Source organism: Notechis scutatus, chromosome 1 (assembly GCF_049901735.1).
Source record: "Notechis scutatus isolate UNSWTSFEM ecotype Mainland chromosome 1, rNotScu1.2, whole genome shotgun sequence".
NCBI classification, from domain to species: domain Eukaryota; kingdom Metazoa; phylum Chordata; class Lepidosauria; order Squamata; family Elapidae; genus Notechis; species Notechis scutatus.
Window position 1 is genome coordinate 258,879,626 of NC_142009.1, and position 25,002 is coordinate 258,904,627.

The 25,002-nt window shown below is 35.3% G+C and overlaps 1 protein-coding gene across 14 annotated transcripts in view; it reads left to right on the forward strand.

The window, feature by feature from the left end:
- ANO1 (anoctamin 1) overlaps positions 1–25,002 on the forward strand; it is a 147,313-nt gene that overhangs the window by 83,428 nt on the left and 38,883 nt on the right. For 11 of the 14 annotated variants that reach the window (XM_087951137.1, XM_087951139.1, XM_087951136.1 and 8 more), the window contains 7 exons: positions 5,151–5,202; positions 9,359–9,424; positions 9,946–10,001; positions 10,931–10,972; positions 14,875–14,939; positions 16,625–16,759; positions 20,141–20,301. In XM_087951137.1, the coding sequence (XP_087807263.1) occupies positions 5,151–5,202; positions 9,359–9,424; positions 9,946–10,001; positions 10,931–10,972; positions 14,875–14,939; positions 16,625–16,759; positions 20,141–20,301 (577 nt within the window). The remainder of the gene's footprint in view (positions 1–5,150; positions 5,203–9,358; positions 9,425–9,945; positions 10,002–10,930; positions 10,973–14,874; positions 14,940–16,624; positions 16,760–20,140; positions 20,302–25,002) is intronic. The other 3 variants (XM_087951146.1, XM_087951141.1, XM_087951147.1) reach the window with 1 other exon arrangement.

Genomic DNA, 25,002 nt, shown 5'->3' on the forward strand with positions numbered 1-25,002 from the left:
GAGCTTATGGTTCCCAACAGAATAGGAAGGTAAAGGAGAGCGGTCTTCCCTGCTTTCTCATCTCTTAAAGCTGTATATAGAAATATTGTTAGTTCAATGTAATACAGCTGTTTTGCATTTTGCCTAATACGATGTCACAGTATGTTGCAGAAAAATAGTTTAGTACACTGTACATATTAAACAAATTCAACTCCATTTCTCTAGGTTGAATTAGTGTGAAATATAAAGTAACAAATGCTATCAAACACATCATCGTATAAATCACTCCCTGAAAGTTTTCACTCCCTGAAAAAGGAATAATTCAATGGAATAATTTTCTATGCATAGAAAAGTAGTTCCAAGCAGAATTTGTAATGTTAATCAGTAATAAACTTAGATAGTCATGGAACTGGATGTATAGAAACTCTCCTCTTGGTGATATAGATATGGATTGTTGCCATTGGCTGTCATTCCATGACACAAATGATGTAACGGTTTGTTAATTAATAGCTTTGTATAATGGCTGAAGACACACTGACAATTAAAAAATGACTAGCTAGAATCTAACTTTGGTTTGAGCTTGCCTCTTAAGGTTGTAGTTAAGCATTAACTATGAAGGCAGGCTTCTGATTAGCTAATGATGACAGTCCTCTAGGGCAGGGGTAGGGAAACTTGGCTCTTCTATCACTTATGGACTTCAACCAGGGGTGGGATTCTATCAGTTCGCACCTATTCTCTAGAACCGGTTGTTAACAATCTAAGCAGTTCGGAGAACCGGTTGTTAGCAGAAATTACTGGCCTAATCCTGTAAGGAAGTCAGGAAGGAAACATTCTGGTGTTGCTTACAGAAACTGCCTCTCCGTTAACCCTTATTACATTCTTGGCAGGACTAGACTTCCTGTCTCAGGAATGTCTCTGGAGTTTTTTTCCCCTCCTTTGCTGGTACTTTGCTTGTGTGGAGTGACCATTCAAAGTTACAATGGCACTGCAAAAAGTGACTTATGACCATTTTTCACACTTATGACTGTTGCAGCATCCCCACAGTCATGAAAGGCTAGATGAGGAGATGTGTGCCTCGATGTGAGTGATATTGAGTTGGCCACACCCAGCCAATAACATGACTACCAAGCCATGTCCACCCAGTCACATGACCACCAAGCCACGCCCACCATCTAAGCCACGCCCACAGAACCAGTTATTAAAATTTTTGAATCCCACCCCTGACTTCAACTCCCAGAATTCCTGAGTGAGCCATAAAAGGTTCCCCATCCCGGGCCTACTGGTTTTTCAGTTGTGGGGCAAATCAATTTTTGACTTGAATGGGACTGTTTAATATGCAAAAGGATTTCATAAACAGCTTCAACAGTAATTCTTTTACCAAAAATAATTTTTCAGAACCCAGATATTTTTTTCTGAAGAAGATACAAGAAAAAATTAGGAATGCTTGCCTCATATGTTGACTTCTCTCCACTTGTTGAGAACCAAAAAAAAATTGACAGTTCCTACTTGGTATAGGCCAACATCAACTTTTAAATGCCCTGGAGAATAGCTCTGAAGGGATGCCAGATTTAGTAGCAGTCTGGCTCTTTCTCAGCATGTGGTGTATCTTGCTTTAAAGTGATATAGTTTATGTTTAACTGGAACATTTGCATTATGAAGAAGCTCCAATACCCAGAGCAAAGTTGCTATGGATTAGTATTCAGCTTGTAGTAGATTCCTTTTGTCAGTTTTATAGCACTAAGGAGTCTGTATAAATTGCATGAGGAATGTTATTGCCTTTTGTACTTCCTGTATCTTCTTCCATATGCTAAACTGTCATCAGTAATCTTATACCAAATACCATAATAAATTCTGCTTCCAACTCTCACTTTTCTTATCTGAAGAACAGAATATTCTATTGCTGGTTTGTTTTGTCCCCTGTTTTCTTCCCATTTATTTTGACTAAACAAGCCAGCTAATACTATTAACAAATGTATTTTATTAAAAACTATGTTTAAAAAGGTTTTTTTTAGTTTAGCTATGAAGAGTTTATATTGCTAATGAATGACTGTTTTTATCATATATAATGTATGAGAATTGATTTTTCCATATATCTTTCCACATTGGGGAAGACACAATTATTTCTACATAGATTTTATTTCATTTAACTCAGAAAACCTTCTGAGATACATCAAGGGCTAGCTTATAAATTTCAGGAAGGGAAGGAAAAGGAAAGAAATTGTGAATGTGTTATTTTAATTTCTTAAGAAATAGAAAGTTGAAGATGGACAAAGTGTTGCTACTGAGATATTTTGAAGTACAATCACAGGTTGTACAACTGTACAGTCAATCTACAATTGACAATCATACTCACAGCCCAGAAGGATATAAGAGAGATAGCTTGCAAATGACCTAATAAGAATACACTTTCCCCACTGTCTAATGCCACATGTTAACATTTATAAAGTTGTTTTTAATTGTTCAATTTCATACAATTTTTTTTACAACTCTGCATTCCAAAAAAATCTCTGTGAACTGCAATCCTATCCATTGTTTTCTGAACTATTAGTTGGATTATTCTGTCAGTATTCTTTTTGGTCCAGAATGCTCCCCCCTCCCCGCAAATTAGAAAAGTGAGGAAAGGTGGTAAGTTTTTTTTAATTGGTTTCCATGACTTGGGAATACAGCTGTGTACCATCCATTTAACAAATAAGACTTAATTAAGGAAAACAAAATAGAAAAAAGACGTGACATTGTTTTTAAGCCCTGGAGATTATATATGTCACTTTGTGACTCATTAGATTGGAAAGGTTTTGATGTTTTATAATAATTTAAATCTTCCTTTCAGAAGAGTTGCAATCATAAATATATGAATGAATTATATATGTCGTGTGGGGCTTGTACCAATTGTATCTTATTAGTCAATACTTTCATTTATATTGAAAACAGTCATTACAGACTGTTTTTTTTTACAGACACTTGACCAATGCATATTTGATTCAATTTGCTGTGCCTAGTTTTAAAAAACACGGCATTTCCTGGTTATATTATCTACATTTATACGGAACAAAATGAGGTGATACTGATATAAATTTTCTTTCTTGTAATTGTTTATCACAAAGATGCTAATGAATGTGGCAGACTTTCTGCAGGACAGACTTCACTGCTGATGCAAAAGCTAGCGACTTGGATTGTCTAACCTCCCCCAAAATAGATATTTCTGAAATTATTTCAATTTTCTTTGGAAATAATTTTTCTAGTGTCCCATCTGTTTAACTAACAATGTTTGCAAAGAAGGGGAGTAAAATGTAGTTGCAGAAATGCAGCAGTTGGGCTGCAAAAATCTGAACTACCGTATTTGCCGGCGTATAAGACGACTGGGCGTATAAGACGACCCCCCAACATTTCCACTCAAAATATAGAGTTTGTTATATACTCGCCGTATAAGACTACCCCCTCTTCCACACACCTTCCACTTTTGCACTTTTTTTTTTTTTTTGACGCACTTTTCTGCTTTGGACAATTTTGAAATGAGCTAATCCAATTTTGAACCAAGAATATGCAAATAGCTATGGAGTTTAGAAATGAGTTTTAAAAATATTTTTCATTGCTTACCATTAAGCGTAAAATATGTTGTAAATAAAATGAGAACACAGGAAACGTTCTCTTCTCAATACAGCTGATCTCTCTCTCTCTCTCTCTCTCTCTCTCACACACACACACACACCAAAAACCCGGACACTGAAAAGGCTGCCAAGGAACAGTATATTCAATGCCTTCTCTTTAATCAAGAAACAAGGAATTCCTTAGAATCTTTTTTTTTCCCCAAGTGGCCCTCTTTAAAAAAAAAATGGAGGTAACACTTTCATTCAAAAGTCTTCCAGTATCTGGAGTCGCTCAGACATATTGAAGTGAGGCAGGAGAGTAAGTGAAATTTGAAATGATCCAGCTACCGTTTCTTCCCCTCCCGCCCGAAGGCCATTATCTCCACGTCAAAACGAACGAGGGAGGCAAAGAAGCCAAACACGCTAAAAAGGATCTCTTTATTTTCCTACACAAGGTCACACCTACTTTTCTGCATTCAAAGGACAACCTCTCCTCACCACCACCACACACACACACACACCCCAATACCCGCAAACAATGTTCTGGGCATTAATCACCATTGCTACATTAACCTGGTAAATTTATACCCTGCCTCCCCAGTGTTGCTTTGACGGCAGGATTTCACACAGCGGGCGCTCGCTCGCTCTCTTCTCCGCTCTCCCACCGTTCGCACATGTTGAAAGCACCGTAAAACCTGATAACCCACCCGGGGGCTCCCCCATCCTTAACCTACAGCTGCCCGCATGCAAAATCTGCGTGCAAAAAGAAAAAAAGAAAAAGAAAAGTACGCCGCACGTGAGGATCTTCGAATCCTCTCCTCCCCACACCGCTAAGGAAGGAAGAGGGGAAAGGTTGCGCAGCGCGTGGCGAGTGACACCCGCCACACACACACACACACACACACACACACACACACAAACACACCGCTTCCCCCCCAGCCTCCCTCCCGCCTGCAACTCAAGCTCGAAGTGGGAGTCGGAGTCCTCCCGGCGTATAAGACGACCCCCCCACTTGGAGGCATGTTTTTCAGGGCAAAAAAGTCGCCTTATACGCCGGCAAATACGGTACCATAGTTAGAGTTTTCTAAATCTCTTTGATTATTTTGATTTTTGTAGCCCAACTGAATGAATACAAATGAATGAAGGAAACATATTACTCCACCCAACATTAGCATTAAATCTAATTGATAAATAGGTGATGTTTGCATTATGTGTTGAGACAAGCACTATTAGCCCCTGAAACCTATAGTCAGATGTAAAAGTCACAGCAATGTTTAAAATTATTTCAAATGTTAATAGGATGCTTCTGCAATATGAGCAAGTAATCTAATAATAATCAAATAGCAACCCATTTAATTATTTATTGATACTGTGGAAACATCGTAACATTCTAACCCTAGGAAAAAAGGAATAGCTTATAATAATGGTATTTCTCAAAGTTGTACAAAATAATTGTTTTTCATAATAGGAATTTTACATTTTTAATATTTTGCTTGCTTCAGAATTGCATTTGTTCAGTATTATTTTATTTCCCATTTCCAAAGCAGCTACTTGTTCTCTAATGTTTATTAAACATTTTCCCTATAGGTTTATGAAATACTGAAAAGAACTACATGCACCAAAGCAAAATATAGCATGGGTAAGAAAATTTATTTAATTTCAAATTAGTCTAGCTTTCAGAATGTTTTTAGGTTGTATTTTAAGAGATTGTAAGTTTTACACCTTTACATAAAAAGCTGGATGCAATATGCAGTAGATGACCTGCTTAAAGATGTTTTGTGAAATGATTTTAGCTCATAACATATATACAAGATGTTGATAAATAAAACAATTTCTTATAGATATAATCATTGCTTACAGATGTCTGTTAATATAAATTTTATTTATGAGAATCAATGCCAAAGATTGTTGGATTTGTTTCTGTCATATAAAATACATGTATTGTATTCCTTTCCATGTTTACTTAGAAGCAAATGTCATTTGTCTTCCCTAACCCTAGAAAGTATGGGGAAAGCTTCTAGATCTAACCTATAAAAAATCTACCTGATGGAAGCAAAGAGGCATTTATTCTAATATATTGGCTTTTTGGATTTTTGCAACCCAGATTTGGGGACTGTAATTTAGTTTCAGTATGTGACTTTTCTTTTTAAATTTCAGTATTACGTTATTTTAATTTGCACTTTGTAAACGAGCTCTTTATCAGTAAAGAATTTACTTCAAAAAGGGAAATTGAATTAATGCTATTCATATATAAATACATGTATTGGCAAAAAAAAAAAACACCAGCAATTCACTGTTTTTTGAAAACTAAAGGCAAATCAAGTTGATTGTATCAATTCTGGTGTAAAGTATGTCATGTCATCAACATATCACTGCTACTTGTGTATTTGGATATAAATGGACTGATCCTTAAAATATATTATGGGACAGTTTATTGTTTATCATAAAAAGAACTATAATTTAAAAAAATCTTTTAAACTAAGGACATAATGAATTAGCAAAGAAAAATCTTAAATCTGAGCACACATGCTGAATTAAATCATATACAATATTTACATCTCATTCAAGAACATTGTGTCAGCTCTATTCCTTGCATTCTAAAGAGTTCATTAATTATGTGGCCCCATTAAACAGTGTTTTTAATTCAGTGTACTGTTGTGAAAATGAAGACTATGCAACGCTTCAGATTCAAAGCAAAAGGCATTTAAGAACTTGTGGAACCTGTCTGTAGCTCCTTAAAAGAGGCGCAACTTTTCCTGAGGCTGGGTGACTGCCCTCTTCAGCTTTAGTGTGATCCCAGTAGATGTTACTTTTGGTTTAAACAGTTGTAAAAAGATGCTGCATTTGTACTCATGCATGCCGGAAGGCATTTTTCTCTTTGAATCCAAAGCTTTTCATAAAACATAATTTTCACAACAATATTTTTTTAAAATAAGGTCAGGATAGCTGTATCCTTTACCCCACACCTGAAGCACTAATCAGCCCTAGCACGAACCATTATTTACATTTGCTGAGTAATTAATTTCATAATTTCAAGGCATTACATTCTGATTTTCTGTGTGTTTGGCAGTTTTTCTTCCATAGTAAGCTGCTGTGAACACTTTGCAGGAAATACCTAGAGACATGTCTGTGCATAAATGCATATGACATTAGATACATCATTAAGGGAAGCTGTAGAGTTGATTTTTTAAAAATTGTATTTATTTGGATCCCTTCTTTATTATTTTGACAAATAACTAAAAGCAGCAAATATATCCAACACACCTTTCGCCTCCTGTTTTCCCCACAATAACTTTGTGAGGTGGGTTCAGCTGAGAGAGGGTTGCCCAAAGTCACCCAACCTGGCTTTCATGGCTAAGGTGGGACTTGAACTCCCAATCTCCTGTTTTCTAGCCTGGTGGTTTAACACTAGATCAGGGGTGTCAAACTGGTAGCAAACAGGCCAGATGCGTCACGCCCATCTCACTCCGTGAAGGGGAAAAACATTGCAAAACTTCACATGGTGGCAATGTGATGCTGCGAGTTTGATACCCATACACTAGATCAACTAGGCTCTCTACTGTGGTGTTGATTTATTGCAATAAAATTATAAAATTGTTAATGAATTGGAGGCAAAGGGCTGTACAGCAATTTAGATTCAAAGGGCCAAATGTGTGTACTTGTTGAGAGCACCTTAAGCCAAACAGTTTTTCTACCATGCAGTTAAAGAAAAGGAGATTGTTCCTCTATTTTCTGACAGGTGTGTCTACATATGTTCCAAATTACATTTTACACATATCATGGATTGCTACAGGCATGTGTTGAAGTAGTTTGGTTCATCTAGGATACCATTTCTCAACCGGATGGTCTCCAGATTTTTTGGATTATATCCAAATACTACACAGACCAGGAAGTGTATTTTGAGTTATGGAGTGTAGTAGATCACTTTCTGATATCATTGCAGTCATTTACTGAACCTGTTGAATATGGGAATCAACCCACACTTTTTAAATCTTGGATGGTATCTTTGAAAAAGGATATTTTCTGCAGCATGAAAAAATCAAGATCAAGGAGTTCTTAGCAGAAAGCTGTTTCCTAGCATTTACCAAGCAGTTTGTGATTATGATTATAATTTATAAGCTAAGTTAATAGGCATGGTTACATTAATAAAGGACCTCCTTTCACCAGATATGTATATAGGAAAACCCCTAATTTTAACAAAGTAGATTGCATGTAAATGGATCTTACATCTCCTGGAATGTATTTATATCAAAAACTGTGAATGCTTGCAGTCTGTTAACATAAATAATAATAGGAATTATTAGTTAGAAAAAATGATAAGTTACTTTGAATGCATCAAGATACTGTAAAATGTATGGATGTGAAATGTGGTCTCTGAAGCTCATTATCTCCAAACTGACCTAAGACACCTCCAGGATTCTGTTTTCAAATAATTAATATTTTCCCCTCAAATGAATGAACCAGCAGCTTCAGTAGTGAAAGAGGAAAATTATACTATACCAACAAATGTTTCCTGCCATTTGTTTGGACTGTTGTTGGTACTTGGCCAATCTCTAGTCAAAATATCGGTGTATAGTTTCAAGCTTTTAAGGCTCCATGGAAGAATTTAGTTACAGCTTCTGGGTGCTGCAGGTAGTGTTGTTATGCTCATGATGTTTAACAAATGAGCAGGGTTGGCTTTTCAATTTTTTTTTTTTTTACAATAGGATCTAGGCTTCTGAGAATTACCCCATTTAAAAGTGAAGCAGCTAATCTTTGTCATTTTAGAGAACCAGTTTTAAATTTGCCACTTAGAGCCACAAATAGAAGAATATACTAAAATGCTTGAGAAAATAAAACTGATTATTTCATGACCAGGGAGTTCTGTTTGACTTTGCCATTTTAAATATTACAACTATATATTGGCAGATGATTTAGAGAGGGAAATTCATCAAGGTTGCTGCTAATATTGATAATAGACTAACTTGTACATGCATAAGTTCTCCTTTTTTTATTGCAATTCTCTAAATAATATCAAAATCAGTTGCACTGATCATTTCACTTTTTTAAAAAGCAAAGGCAAAGTTTTGGTATTCCTAGTAAACTCTTTGTGGAAATATCCCAATTGTTAGATTATTATCAGGAGAAAACCAACCATTGCACATAAATGCCTTCCAGAACATTTGGCAACAATAATCAATGGGAAACTAGCACAAAATACAACTGGAAATGTTATAATGTTGCATTAAGAAGAAATAATTATTATAGTGAAGTAACCTGTTTGTTAAGATAAATTTTGGTTTTTAAGGAAACTGAAAACATTTTCTCAAAATACTATTTAACAAACAATGGTATACCCTTTTGTATTCCTGCCCAGTGCTTTGTTTAATTTTTTTTATTTTTTGTATGTTTTACTGATTAGATTAAAGCCAGTGTTCAAAATAGGATATCAGGAACCTCAAGCGTATATTCTTAGGTAACATAATCCCTTCAAAGTTTGTTAGGATTCCCATATTAGAAAGCTGCTACTTTAATGTTGGCTGCTGTAATGAAAAAAAAAAACACATTTGGGAATAAAATATAGGTTTCAAAAATGTATAGACAGCTGGACTATGATCAGCTTTATCAAAGTACATTCTTCATTCACTACAAAATCTCAGCATCTCCCAGTGTGTCTAATCAATATACTCTGACATTATTTAATTCCAAACTAAAGATGATTCCTCTGAAGGAATTATATACATTTCCCAGAGTCTCCCATTGCACAAGCATTGTAATTGCTCAATTATATAACTAATAGACAAATGTGTAAACAGGGAAAGGAGAGGGAAGAAAGAAGGACACTACCCTTTTAAATAAAAGACGAAAATGTGATAAATATGGTAAGTATGATGCCAAGGCCTTTCCAAAGGCTTTCCAAATAGCTTCTCTAATCAAGCTTAAATCTGATTTTAAAACTCTCTGTGTGAGTGTGTGTGTATGGTTTGCATGAGGATGTGCGTGGGGATGCGTCCTGTCCCCAATGATCAATCCAAGCTTTCTCTTTCTTACAATCTCGCCTTTTGCTACCCTTCCAAATCTGTGGCCTTGCTTTTCAAATCCAATTTAAAGATTCAAGGTAGGTAAGTTATTATACTGATTAATTTGAAGTTCATTGGCTTCCTGTCTTGATTTGAAAATCATGATTTCTGATTCTCTATAAATTTCCTTTTCTTGATATCAATCCACTTTATAGTCCATACAGTTAAAAGATATGGAATCAAATGAAATGGGCCAAGATTCATTCTTTAATAAAATTATTGAAGTTTTGAGAGGGAAATCTCCACAGATGGAAAGTGAGGGAATTACTTGAGAGAATTCAGTTGTGGTAATATAAGTAGGTTATTTCTTCTTGTTTTTTCAGGGATCACCAGTCTACTTGCCAATAATGTTTACAGTGCTGCATATCCCTTGCATGATGTAAGTAGTCTTGAAATATATTTTGTGTTTCTAGAACACGATAACAAGAATCCCTTATGCATTAGATATGAATGACACTATGCTAAACATCTTCAGTATTTCATGAGCCAGCCAGCTGTACATTTAGATTAAAAATTAGCAGTTTGTTTAAGAATCTGCCAACTTGTTATGGGTTTAGTCCCAAACTGAATTTCTTTTCATTTTTCATGAAATAGAGCTATACAGTCAATTCAGCAAATAACCAACTCAGCAAATACTCACTTTGATTTTCTGCCTTCAAGAAGTATATATTCTACTTACCTATCTATCTTCTGATTTAACTATATCTAATATCTTTTTATGCTTATAAAGATTTGGATGATGGATAGAATAGGAAAATATATTAACCATTCAATTTATTTTTTATTCTAGTTACATATTAAATGATGTTTATGTTTTTGCATGCATGGCACTCTTTGGTGACTTTTTATATACAAAATACAATATAAAAGTGCAGGTAGTTCTCAATTCTGGTAGATTCTTAGTCATGAATAATATACATTTCTATGATGGATGTTTATGATCATAATATTAAAATCCAGAGTCACCTTATAAGGGAGATGGGCAGTATTATAATTTAAATAAATAAATAAGCAAATAAATAAAATGTTTTGTTTAAAAGTGACAATTTAGTCAATGTCATGCTTGAAAAATGAATGTTAACACAAACTTTAAAAAATAACTTACATTTTCATAACACAAATCTTAGGTTCTTAGGGATACAGTATATCTACTCAATCAGAAAATTTAGAATGAAATATATTGTTCACTGATTCTGAACCTTTGGATCATTATTACATTTTTTGTGGGAAGGATTGCTAGATGCAAATAAAATATATTCCAGATTTGGGTATTCCTTGTGGAATAACATCATTTTTCTTTTCTTAAAGGGTGATTATGAAGGTGAATATGTTGAGCCAAATGACAGAAAAGTAAGTTGATATAGGGGAACAGAAGCATGTTCAAGTGTCAACTTTAAGAATCATGTGTTGTGATATAGACAGTTGCCAATATTTTATAGAAAGGCAGAGGTATTTAGAAGTGCTCTTTTAAATTCTTGTAGTAGCTGTGACAGGACGTCCTCTGTTGATAGAGGCAGATATGATTTATTGAAGAATTTACAATCGCAGATCAAAAAAACAAGAAAGGAAAATCAATATGCAGTCATATACACTTATTCACAGCAAAAACTAAATAGGCCTCTGTTCAGCTCCAACAGGTTCTGACTGCCACTGTTGTGGCAAGAATTTGGTCACTTTCTTAGAGACTTCACAATATTGGGTATTTAATAGGAATCACATAGTTGCCTGTCGTGACTAGTTTGATACTATGATAATTTGAGAGGTGAGGATATATTAGCTCCATCCCTCAAGGACTGACTTTTCAAAGGGGTGCATGCAACTGTCTCAATTTTCACATAATCATTTTGAATAGGAATATTATTGAATCTCCCAGTGAATACCATTGAAGGCAGAGCACTTAAGTAAGACTGTGAGTACCCACCTCTGTAACGACACAAGCATATCTAAAAGAATGTGGTGAAAGGGATTACCTGAACTCATAGTAGTAAAGGTGCTAGGCTTATTGTGAATCTATCCCTTTGTATATCATTTAGAATTATATCATAGGGCTAGGCAGGATTTTTTATACCATCCCACACAATATCCAATCTTTTCTTGAAAACCAGTGATGGCCATTCACAATACCAGAAGGCTGGCTATTCCACTGGTTAATTGCTTTCACTTTCAGGAAATTTCTCCTTAGTCCCAGGTTGGATCTCTCTTTAATGAGTTTCTACCTGTTGCTTCTTGTCTTGTCTTCTGGTGCAATCAACCCTCTTGACTGCTCCTCAGCTACTGGAAGACAGCTATCATTATATCAATATGTAAAATATATATCAAATATATCTCATATATATATTTAAATCAAATGGATCAACATGATACACACACAAACACACACACACACACACAAGGAAATGTGATTTAAACTAAGCTTCATGAAATAAGTATACAAACACATAAATTAATTTATAGCATCAGAGAACAATGGGCATGATGTTGACGTTATAAACATTCTCTGGTTGATCTTACTCCAGGTTTTGGCTAAGCTCAGCATAGATAAGGATTGTGAGGATAAGCACATAACAGACTGCGCTGGATGTTACTTACTTCTTCTGTGGGGAATTGTATTGGTCTATTAGTACAAGTTGGATTAGAACTAATTGGTCTGTTAGTACAAGTTGGATTAGAACTAATTGGTCTATTAGTACAAATTGGATAGGTTTGTTTAAGACAGAACTTTTAAGTGAAAGTCCAAGATCTAAAGAAGTGCATTTGCAACAATAAGAGGAACTCAGAGCAGAGACCTCAGGAATTTGCACTGAACTGTTTCTGGCATAGCACTGTTAATTAGCAGAACTCCATATGCTATACAGCAAGACTTATCAATTTGGTTTTAAAAGGTTGAAGTGCTGCAGGCACATAATTGTTTCTCTTAGAGCTTGTGTATCTGGTTGTATTTACTAAGAGGTGCAATAATAACTCCCCTAATATTTGGACAATAAGCAATATCCAAGTTGAGTAGCCAAAGCTTTTATGAAAACCTAGTTATCTATTTCCAGTTGCACACTTCCTGGAAGCTTCAGTCGTCAAACTTGACATATTCTGCACATACATACTGTCAATCACATAATAAGTGGATGGGAAATGCAAAAAGAAACCATTTTAATAGTAGAAATGTTGGAGATTGGTATATTAAACAAAACTCAAGTAACTTAAGGCCACTTCTCCTGTCATGGTAATTAACACAACAGTATCATCCTTATATGAAATAGTGGCCCCTCATACAATTGATTATTTGTGTTACGAAAGCTAGCAATAACATTACATTTTTATTTTAAGAAAATATAGTTCTGCACTAAACGTGCTTCTTTTTGCTGCCGTTTTTATCAATACTAATGGAAAAGAAATGGATTTTGTTTTTGTTTTCCAAGGCAAATCCTGATAAGTAAAGTGTAGAGTGCTATCACTTGATTTAGTTCTGTGTGGATAAGTGGTGCAAATGGGTGTCCTGTTTTGCACTATATAATTATCTCTACAGCAATCCGCTACCTGGTGTTCAATTCCAAGGAAAGGCAGGTACCCAGGGAAATTGCAGGATGGTGGAGAGATGCACAATAGAAAAACAACATCGGGAACACCTGCCATCTTATTACAATAAAATAAGCTCAGATTGTAAAGCACTCAGATAAGAAGGTAGATATCTGGATCTACTAGAGAGCTTTAGGAAAATCATATTTCAATACAAATGTATCTGTTTTTATGCTAAAGAACAAATGGTTCTGGATTATTATTTTTTTTAAAAAAAGCTTGGCCACCTTACTATTATAGAATTTCATTGGGGAGGGGATCATTTTCTATTCCACCTCAGTCCAGAGGGGTTTTAACTTAATTATGTGACCATGTGTATTTCTGATCTCATGGTTAGCTACATCATCAAATGGGGGAACAATGCAGACTTGGACCATTTCATGCAACAGCTTCATTTGCACATGTTCCAAGAGGCATCAAAACATGTACAGCTCCATTAGGTGCAAGATTTCATATAATCACAATCACCTTTTAGGCTCCTAATCCCTAGTCACTTTCACTACCACCATCTCCCAGAAAATTCATCACATTCCTTTTCCATTCTTGTTTTCCCATGATGTATTCATCATTCAGGGACTTTTCATATTTGAGTTGTTAATAGCATCTTACACCATTTTCCATAGTATAAAAAATTCAGTTCAGCTGTCATGAAAGTATGCTGTGAATGAAAATAGAGTTGCTGGTGGATGAATAGTCCAACATGCATATTGTTATCAGTACAAATGTTTAAATGAAACCAGTTCTAAAAATAAAAAGGATTTTTCAAAATGTATGAGTTATTGAATCTAGAGTTAAGCATATTGGCCCCAGATCAGAATTCAAAAGTTATTTAGTGGCATATAAAATTCCGACAATAAGCTCTGAAGAAGGATTGGAGGTAGTTATCCCTGAAAGAACCTTTGATCTAAGTTCAGAACTGCCCTGCCACATCCTCACTTTTTTAAATAGAGGTATCCATCCTAATGTAAAATTAAGACTTTCTGTAGCCTCTGAAAAATAACGTTATCTTAAATTATTTTACTGGATGTATTTAATCATGAATAGTTAATGTAATGTCAGAAACATTCTAAATATATGGCTTATTGTCTTCTTTTTATGACTATGCACTGAAGAAAAGCAAAGAAAGTGAATAGCAAAGTAACACCTTAATCTAATTTAATCTCTCGGCAAGATTTTGTCAAAGTTTTTCAGAAGTGGTTAGCGCCTGTTTCCTAGAGCTGAGAGAAAGTAACTGACCCAAGGTTTCATGCCGAAGAAGGAATAGAACTCATGATCTCCTAGTTTCTCGCCTGGTGTTCTTAACCACTACAACAAACTGGATCTCACATTAGCTTAGTAACTGCATATATTCTGCATCATAAAGATTCATGAATAAAAGAATGAACACATCATCCACATCTATTAAGAGTTTTTCTGGTATTGGCTTTCTTAGCAATCCCAGCTTTAGTACCCCAGTTGCATCTCACTACTCTCTGTTTATTAGTTTTTCTATAAACGAATACAAGAATATGACCATGAGCCAAACCACAGACATAATCAATTTTTAATGCAAGCTGAATATATTGGTGGAACATAAAAAATTAAAATATAATGACACTAAGACATTGAGAACTAAGCAGTAGAATTGAAATAAGAAATTACTTGTTTCCAGTTTTCATTTTCTGTTTAAATTTCTTTTCTAGCTCCTGTGTGAAGAATGGGCAAGTTATGGAGTATTTTATAAATATCAACCAATTGACTTAGTCAGGTAAGAAACAGTGATAACTCCTTACTTGTCTCTTACTTTAAATACTTATTATGTGTTTGTATATGTGCATTAATAGTAGCAGATTACAGCTTTTGGGTAACAGTTGTAGCCTGCTACAGTATTCAGAAAGCTGTGACTTTCATATAGCTAGTCATCGGCTTATGAAAAGTGGCCTCTGAAAAACAGATCCCCAAAAAATAAAGCATATTTAAGTTTAGGATAAAATTTCATATTGCACTGGTCATACTATAGTCCTCTGTTTTCCCCCAGATTTACCAAGCAATGATTTTAAACCATTTTAACAGTGCAGTTTGGGGTGGATTTGGGGGGAGGTTGTTCATTTGTTTGTTTTTGTTTTGTTTTTTGCTTCTTTAACAAATATACTAAAATGCATGGATCTTAGTTGGAAACAAAATCAGGTAAAAATAATTTCAAAGCGATATTATAAACCAATTCCAATATGAATAGTTCTCATGTTTCCAGAACAATACGTGTCTCAAAAAATTTCACCTATTTTCTGTGGAGGGTACTTTCCCTTATAACCCTTGCTATTAAATAATATTGTTTATTTACTTTGGAATTTTTTTCTTGAATTTCATTAAAAAGCAACTTCCATAGCAAATGTACCAGGGCACTTCCATGTGGTACTTTAAATTTGGACCTATAGTAACTCCTTAACAAACAGAACTGTTAAGTATTTCTTTTGGTGTAGGGATGAAACTATTACCAAGATATTAAAAGATACTATGAACTGAAGAAGCTTGGGAGCCTCTGCCATAACGGTTTGTTTTATATTGAATCAAACCATTGACCCATCTAGAACAGTGTTTCTTAAACTTGGCAACTTTAAGATGTGCAGACTTCATGCTGATGGGGAGATTCTGGAAGTTGAAGTCCACATATCCTATAATTGTCAAATCTGAGAAATACTGATCTAGAACATTGTGGTCTATACAAACTCTCCTGAATTTAATGGTCTCTAAATGTATTGAATCTTCTGGTCAGAAAATTCCAGGCTAGTTTTCCCAACACAACTGGAAGATACCAAGTTCAGGATGCTTAGTATACACTGGACAACAGTAAGTGTCTAGAATTGCAGATAGCTCTTTCCCAGTTTCCCAGTTTCAAAAGTCTGCAGACTTTTGCTCTACTAATAAAGACTATGTGGAAGTCACAATTAATTTGGAATGCAGCAGCTCATGTAATAATGGATACACTAAAGTACACCCATGTAACACCATAGCTTTGCAAGTGGTGCTAATTCCCAATAGGCTTCCAGATACAATTCAAGGTGATGGCTATCACTTATAAAGTCATTCATAGCACAAGATCAGAAAGGTTGTTTATGGGACCATTAAACCAATATCCATTTTTTTCCTGTCCCAAGTTTCACAAAGTGAGTATGCTTCTGGTTCCCTCTACGAAACAGTGCCAAGTATAACTATTGAAACAGAAAGGTAAAGCTACTTAATAAGCAAGAGTGGAGTATTTACTTGGTGTTTTTGTCCTGGACCTGTTCCAAATGGCATGTGGACATGAATTCTCCAAGAGGAAATGCATTTTGGCTAATCAACAGGATTTATTTCCTCATTCAAAGTCAGCCCTGCTGTCTAATTCATAAATTTAGCCATGCTACGTTTGCCATGATACATTATACAGTGTTTTCTTCATATAATTTATTTCAGGAAGTACTTTGGTGAAAAGATTGGACTATATTTTGCCTGGCTGGGAGTTTATACACAAATGCTCATTCCAGCTTCTATTGTGGGAATTATCGTGTTCCTTTATGGTTGTGCAACTGTTGATGAGAATATACCAAGGTAAAATATGCATACATAATTATTTGCACTTTGTACAAAACCATATTTTTCACTTATGTTCAGTATGATGAAAAATATCCTAAATGATTTTGACGAAAGCTAATACTTTACCTTCTGCAACCATACTCTTATATATATTCACAACTTACAATATTCATTTTTGAATTCAGGATCTTATTGTTACATCCATGAGTTTTGCTTATAAATAATGAGAACTTAGGTGTCAGCATTTCCCCAGGATTCAGTTTTCTTGGTTGCAGAGATATAATAAAGTTTCTGATATAAGGCTAATGCAAATAAGTACAATATTGTACAATAAGTAAAATCAAAAACTAAATGCTTTATAACATTTATGCTCCAATCAATTCTCATTTCTCAGTATACTCAGAGCCACAAAATGATTTGCAAGTGCCTCTTCTTAACTGGATGAAAACAGGGATTTCACTGTATAGTCCACTTTATAATGGACCTGTACTTACAGCCTCTTTCATTTCATTTCATTTCAGCCTATACATTTCTGTGTATAGAAACAGAGCACAGTCTGCCATTTTTTCCAGAATTGTATTGAGATTCTCATGTTGTAAAATACAAATGAAAATAAAGATAATAAGAAAATGGGAAAGGGAAAGAAAGGGGAAAGAGAAGTATAAGGGAATGGTGGGGGCATTGCTTTCCAACTCTTTTCAGCACCAATAAAGCACAAAATATAATTACAGCTTCAACTTTTCATTTTACCAATTTAACAAGTACTGGCCATTTCTATGATAACAAATTATACTAATCAGCAAAAGTCCAAAGGTTAATTTATTTTTCAGTCTTGAGTATAGAGTGCAGAAGTAGTTTCCAAATAGAAACAAAACCAGACATATTCTTTTCTCCAATTAAAATAGTCAACTTTGCCATCTTTGCTAGCTCCACCATTTTTCCTATCCATTCTTCTGTTGTTGGGACTGACATATCCACAGTCTGCCCTTTTCATGTATAATTTAGTGTTGGGTGTTCAGTATCTTAGTTGGCATCCATGGAGCCCAAAATGATAAGCAATAAAAACCCACATATCAGCTATTTCTTTTTTCAAAAACTATTTGTAGGATTATTTGTGGCAGAAAAGATTTGTCATATGAAGTTATCCATTGCTGTTGCTCTCACTACATAAGGAAGCACAAGCCAGCAGAGTAGCTATGGTGCAAAGTGGACATCTAAAAATTGAGGAGGAATTGCTGTTCATCCCTAATCCATTTGACTGCCAAATAGCTTTTGTGGGAAGGGACAGTGATAGATCAATAGATAGATCGATTGATGATAGACAGACAGACAGAAAGACAGACAGATAGATCTTGCAGTTTCCTTGCAACATTTTCAGACAACTGCTTTCTTCTTCAGGCTGAGTGAGGGTGACTGGCTCAAAGTCAGCTGGCTTTGTGCCTAAGGCAAGCTTGAACTTAGGATCTATTGGTTTCTAGCCTGCTGCCTTAAGCCACTATATCAAAGTGACACTTTTACTGCTTAATTAAGCATTGCAATTCAAAACATACATTTACGAGTTGGAAGCCATCATGAAACTTTGTGATAAAAGTTACAAGCAAACTCTAAGCAGAAAGACTTAAGATTTTTTTGTGTTTCACTTAGATAAATAAAAAGGAATGGATGAAGTACTTGCATTCCAAAATTATTGAAAAATATGTGAAGGGAAAAAAAGAACTCGGTATCTTTTCCAATAAACAGAATTCAGGAATACATTATTTTAAATTGTTTAATTTTACTGACTCCTACAACCTAGACTTATCCCCAAAGCTCCGAACAATGCAAGTGGGGGTTGCTCTGTGATGTTCTGCTCTTACACTGTTTGAATTTTGTGAAACTCCTTGTAAGAATTATCTTAAAAGAAAAATGTCAACCTATGGTCATTGAGCCCAGTCTTTGCAGCTCCCAGAGTCTCCTATGACTGCTAATGTTGAAATGTACAATTCCTGATCATTGTGACACATGGAAACCATGGCATATAACGTGCAATAAGCTTAACATAAATTTAAAAACTGTCTTCAAGGTCCCACCATTCCACCCAAAAACAACTCCCACCTTGTTTGCATAACTATCTAAATCACTAGCCAAAAATGTTAACACAGCCATGAAGTATAATACATAAAGTGCACAGCCATAAAAATGTCCTAAAATAATAGCATATTAATGTAATAATCAAATAGATTTGAAGAAAATACATTAATGTGTTCAGACCTGTACAAACTGTATCATCAACTATAATTTCAGTCTGAGGCCTGTATTTAATGTCACAAGAAGTTAAATTTATTAAAATAGAATTACACAACTCTGAAATACATTTAATTAAAGACTCCCTTTGAGACAAGTTTTATTCCTGATGATTAATGGACATGTTCTCTCTGATATTAACCAGATTTGACCCTGCTAGGTTTTTTTAAATGTTAATCATGATCAGAGTACCATTTGATGAAGAAAGTGATATATAAATTCATTAAATAAATACATTGTTGTAACTGGAAATGATCTGGTGAAAACATCAATTGATGGATTAGATAAACAAACCATTCAGATTTGTCTAGATAAATGACAGTTTTATTTACAGTTTATTCATATTGACTAAAACTTATTACAAACCATGAAGTTTAGTTTGCTGATGACATAGATCATGTGCATGCGTCAACCTTTCTTATTTCAGACAGTTTACCTTGTTCAGACAGTTTACCTTGTTCAGACAGGGAGGAATTCCTGATGAAAACTAACACCAGCTAGTGCTAAATATGAATAATACAAATATAGTAATAATTTATGCTGGAAAGGAAAGAGAAGAGAAAGATCAAGGAGAATCCAGGAATGCATGATTCTGCAGCCTGCTTCAAATCACTCTGTCATAGTTTAAAAATGGATAGTGATCCTTTGATACAGTATTAGACCACTATATTTCTGTGATTAGAAGACTGGATTATATTTCAAAAGATCTGAGTAGACAGTCTTAGTGCACTGCACTACTGCAGTCTCATGAAGTAATAGAGTATAAAAAAGCATAGCCCAAGTGATTATACCAATATAAAAGTACTCAGAATGCCCAAGTGTTAAGTGCAGAAGAATGTCCCAGGGTAATAAGCCCAATTGTTTAATCTGCTTTTTTTCAGTTGTCAGGAATCCATGATGGCATTTGGCTGCTGTCCTTTTAAATTTAACTTACATTTATAATGTGAATGCCACGCAGCTGAGGCTGTAATACAATGACTCTAAAATAATTAAGATTGGATAAATATGCTTAGATTCAAGTCATATCCAGTGTATATATTTCACAACAGGGTTTCAGTAGAAAGCAAAGGAAAGGATATGTTCACCTTTCATTTACTGCTTACTTTTCCTCAGCATGGAGATGTGTGACGAGAGAAACAATATCACCATGTGTCCCTTATGTGACAGAACATGTAGCTATTGGAAATTGAGCTCTGCTTGTGCCACTGCTCGGGCTAGCCATCTTTTTGATAATCCAGCCACTGTCTTCTTCTCAGTCTTCATGGCTCTCTGGGGTAAGAATGCTTATATCATTTTGGAACATGCTTGAAGTTTTCATTTGACTTTGAGTTTAACTTTTCTTACATGGAGAACAAGTAGGACAATGTGTCATCAACAGTTAATTATCTGTGCTGTCCCTTTTTGGTCTTTCTGTTATAAAACTGTCACATTTACATTTATGTTCTGAACTGAAAGTTAAAATTCAGAAAGTTGCTTGGATGAATACAAAGTGAAGCACTTGGCACAAAACTGCTTAGGGATTGTATAGCATGTCAACAATATCTGTTTGCAGACTTGGTCTTGATCTGATCAGAAGACTACAACACTGAATCATAGTTAAACTTACTTAAGGGCATTAACAGTAAGATACTGTTTATATCACTCAAGGTGCCCTTTCAGTTTTGAAGGCATCTCCTTTTTGTGAAGAATTGAGATGCTGTAGCAATAGAAAATCATGCAAAATGATTTGGGGGGAAAAACACAATTTTTAAAAATTAAAAGTTTCTTTACTCATGAATTTGGGAGACTTAAATTCTGGTAAAATATCCAAGTGTTTCAATGGTGGATATTTGCATATTACTGAGATGTAAGGTGTTCTGGGATGTGAACAGGGGTGGGATTCTACCAGTTCGCACCTATTCGCTAGAACCGGTTGTTAACATTCTAAGCAGTTTGGAGAACTGGTTGTTAGAAGAAATTACTGGCCTAATCCTGTAAGGAAGTCAGGAAGGAAACATTCTGGTGTTCCTTACAAAAACTGCCTCTCCGTTAACCCTTATTACATTCTTGGCAGGACTAGACTTCCTGTCTCAGGAACTTCTCTGGAGTATTTTCCCCCCTCCTTTGCTGGTACTTTGCTTGTGTGGAGTGACCATTCAAAGTTACAATGGCACTGAAAAAAGTGACTTTTGACCATTTTTCACACTTACAACTGTTGCAGCATCCCCACAGTCATGAGAGGCCAGGTGAGGAGATGCGTGCCTTGATGTGAGTGAGTAAGCCACGCCCACAGAACCGGTTGTTAAAAAAATTGAATCCCACCCCTGGATGTGAATGTTTGTACATAGTAAAGGTACATTCCAACTCTGTCATTGGCTACAGCCATTATGATAGTTGTTTATTATTTCCAGCATCAAATCATATGGTGCCGCATACCAGTTGTTAGGACATAGGAGCAGAAAGGTTCGGCAGTATTTTCTGATTTTGTGCTTATCGTATTGATTTAAGTACTTTCCATAGCAGTTCTACTAGGCAATCCTACATGAAAACATGGAGCTACCCAGCTGTGAGATTGAATATTGGCCATATCAACATGTCTGGAAGATGCCAAATTGATGGAAGAAGAAATAAAACTATGAGGGACATGTTCAATGTAGTTCCTATGCAGAATACTTTCATAGAAATATTTATGAATTCTGACTTGTAGTATATTTGTCCATGATCTCTAGATTCTAAGTTTAATATTTCATCTAATATCAATTGTAGTTAAATGTAGTCTTTCATCTGGGACAAGATGCTTAAACGAGAACGAACAGATTATTTCCAGGTAGTCTTATGGATCCATTTCTGTTTTATTTTCATCTCAGTTTTGGGCTAAAACTTTTTTTTTACTTTAATTCCCCTCCCCCCCAAATCTTTCTCAATTTTTTTTTTACTAAGGCACAGTGCAGGCTGACTAAAGATAGCAAATGTAATTCTTACGGGCCAGAAGAGCTAGGTATGAGTGATACAATCAGGCAAATGTTCAGACACCAAAAGGTAGCCGTCCAACACAAACACTGTAAAACAACTATTTTTTTTTCTGATCTTGCTCACCAGTAGCCATATATACACTGAGCCTATTCATTGTATATAACTCTAATAACAACGGAATCCCCAATTATAACTTCAAAAAAGGCAACTATGATCTTATAAACAACAATCTCTCATCCCTTGATTGGCAATTTCTATTCACTGGATGCAATACTGTAGAACATTACAAAATATTTTTACTTGAAGTCAAAAGAGTCATCAAACTATATGTACCATTGACAACGGCCAAAACCAGAAAAAAACAAATTACCCATAACAATAAGGAAGCTTCAATCCAAAAAGAAATCACTTTGGCAGAAAAACAAATCTGGTCACGTTGCCAATTTCAAAAGCCGATACAAAAATTTATGCCACCAAATAAAAACTGAATGCACCAATTATCACATTAAACAAGAAGAAAAACTTCTATGACCAATTCCACCCGAGTTTTCTACAATTTTGTAAACAACAAACTAAAAGACTCAAGGTCCATCCCACCTCTGAAAGGACCTAATGGTAAAGACTGCAACGACAACACTATTAAAGCCAACCTCTTTAACACATTCTTTGGCTCAGTATTTGTAAACAGCAATGGATCATGCCCAGTATTTCCTAGTCGAACCACAGACAACTACAATGATCTAATACATATTGATTTTACAGAAGACAATGTTGAAAAAGCACTACGCAATCTAAAACCATCTCTATCTATTGGACCGGATAGAATATGTGCCTACTTCTTAAAAAAGCTATCCACTGCCATAGCCGAATCTCTAAGCATAATCTTTGAAAAATCTTTCAGGACCAGCTCCTTGCCAAAACTATGGTCACAAGCCACGGTCATCCCCATCTTCAAAAAGGGAGACCCCAGCCTAGTTGAAAATTACAGACCAATCTCTTTATGCTACATCACCTGTAAAGTCATGGAATCAATTATTAACCAATCCATCATCCTCCACTTAGAAACAAACAACCTACTCTGTAATAAACAATTTGGTTTCAGGAAAAAACTATCATGTAATCTGCAACTCATACACTTCAAAAACATATGGACTACACAACTCAATAAGGGCAAAGCAATAGATGCAATCTACATAGACTTCTGTAAAGCCTTTGATTCAGTGGTACATGACAAGCTACTTCTAAAACTAAAATCTTACGGTATCTCTGGACACCTGCATAACTGGAGAGAGGCATTCCTGTCAAACAGACAACAAATGGTCAAAATTGTGAGCGTCCTATCAAATCCTGTACCTGTCAAAAGTGGTGTCCCCCAAGGCAGTGTTCTAGGACCAACTCTTTTCATACTCTACATAAATGACCTCTGTGATCATATCAAGAGCAACTGTGTTCTCTTCGCTGATGATGTAAAGCTATTCAACACCACCGACAATACTGCTACCCTTCAAAAAGACCTTGACTGTGTATTAGAATGGTCAAGCAAATGGCAACTTCAAATCTCAACAATAAATGCTCTGTCCTACATATTGGCAAAAAAAATCAGAAAATAAAATACAGGCTGAATAGTCAAGCCTTTGTTGATGATCCAAACTCTATCAGGGATCTTGGAGTACTCATCTCTAATGACCTAAGTGCTAGAGCCCACTGTAACTAAATAACCAAAAAGGCATTAAGAGTTGTTAACCTAATCTTACGTAGCCTTTTCTCTGGTAATATTACACTAATAACTAGAGCATACAAAATATTTGCTAGACCAATACTCGAATATAGCTCATCAGTCTGGAATCCACATTACGTATCTGATATTAACACAATTGAGAAAGTCCAGAAATATTTCACAAGAAGAGTTCTCAACTCCTCTACTTATTGCAGAATACCTTATGCCACCCGACTCAAAATTCTAGACCTAGAAAACTTACAACTACGCTGCCTTCGATCCGATCTAAGTATAGTATATAAAATCATACATTGAAATGTCCTACTGGTCAATGAATACTTCAGCTTCAACCATAACAACACAAGAGCAAACAATAGATACAAACTCAAGGTTAATAGCACCAAACTTGATTGCAGGAAATACGACTTCAGCAACAGAGTGGGCAATGTCTGGAATACTCTACCTGACTCTGGTTTCTTCCCCAAACCCCAAAAACTTTAACCTGTCTACTATTGACCTCACCCCTTTCCTAAGAGGTCTGTGCATAAGCGCACCAACATGCCTACCGTCCCTGTCCTATTGTTTCTTTTTTTTATTTTTCTTATATGTATCCACATATTCATAACTATGTTTTTACTTATACCTATTATCTTGTAAGCAATTGACAAAAATAAATAAAAATAAAATAAATAAATAAATATTTCTTGTGATCTTCCTCATCAAAAACTAGTACAGGAGAAAAATCTTTCTTCACATACTCTCCTGTTTTTATTGTGTGACTGTTTTCTCTTACCCTCTGACAAATACTATGTTAAAACTGTGGGTGGATGCAACTCATGTTTTTCTATTGCTGGAAAGTATCAGTCACAGGAAATCGTATAAGGTCTGCAGAGGAGATTACTGGAAATTATTGCGCTCCTTTTTCTGAGGAGGAATGCCTATTCAGTATCACCCCTTATTTGTTTCCAAGATAAACTAGAACAGAGAGGGAGGGAGAAAAAGAGAGATTTCTCTTTAGATTCTTCCCCTGATTATTGTATTTCATAAATATTCATCCTTCAGAAGAAGACACTATAAGATAATTGCCTACAGATGTAGGCACTTCAAAATCAGATGTGTCATTCAGGCCCGCTTTGGGCATGAAATTTTGTAAAACTTGTATATAACTCTTAGGAGGGAAATTGGACATGCTTCTGTTTTACCCTATGCACAAACCAACATTAATGCAGCTCTCTACAATTTTCTTTGCCTCAGGAATTGTGGTATAAATTTAGGCCAAAGAAGTAAGCTATAATTTCAGAAGAGG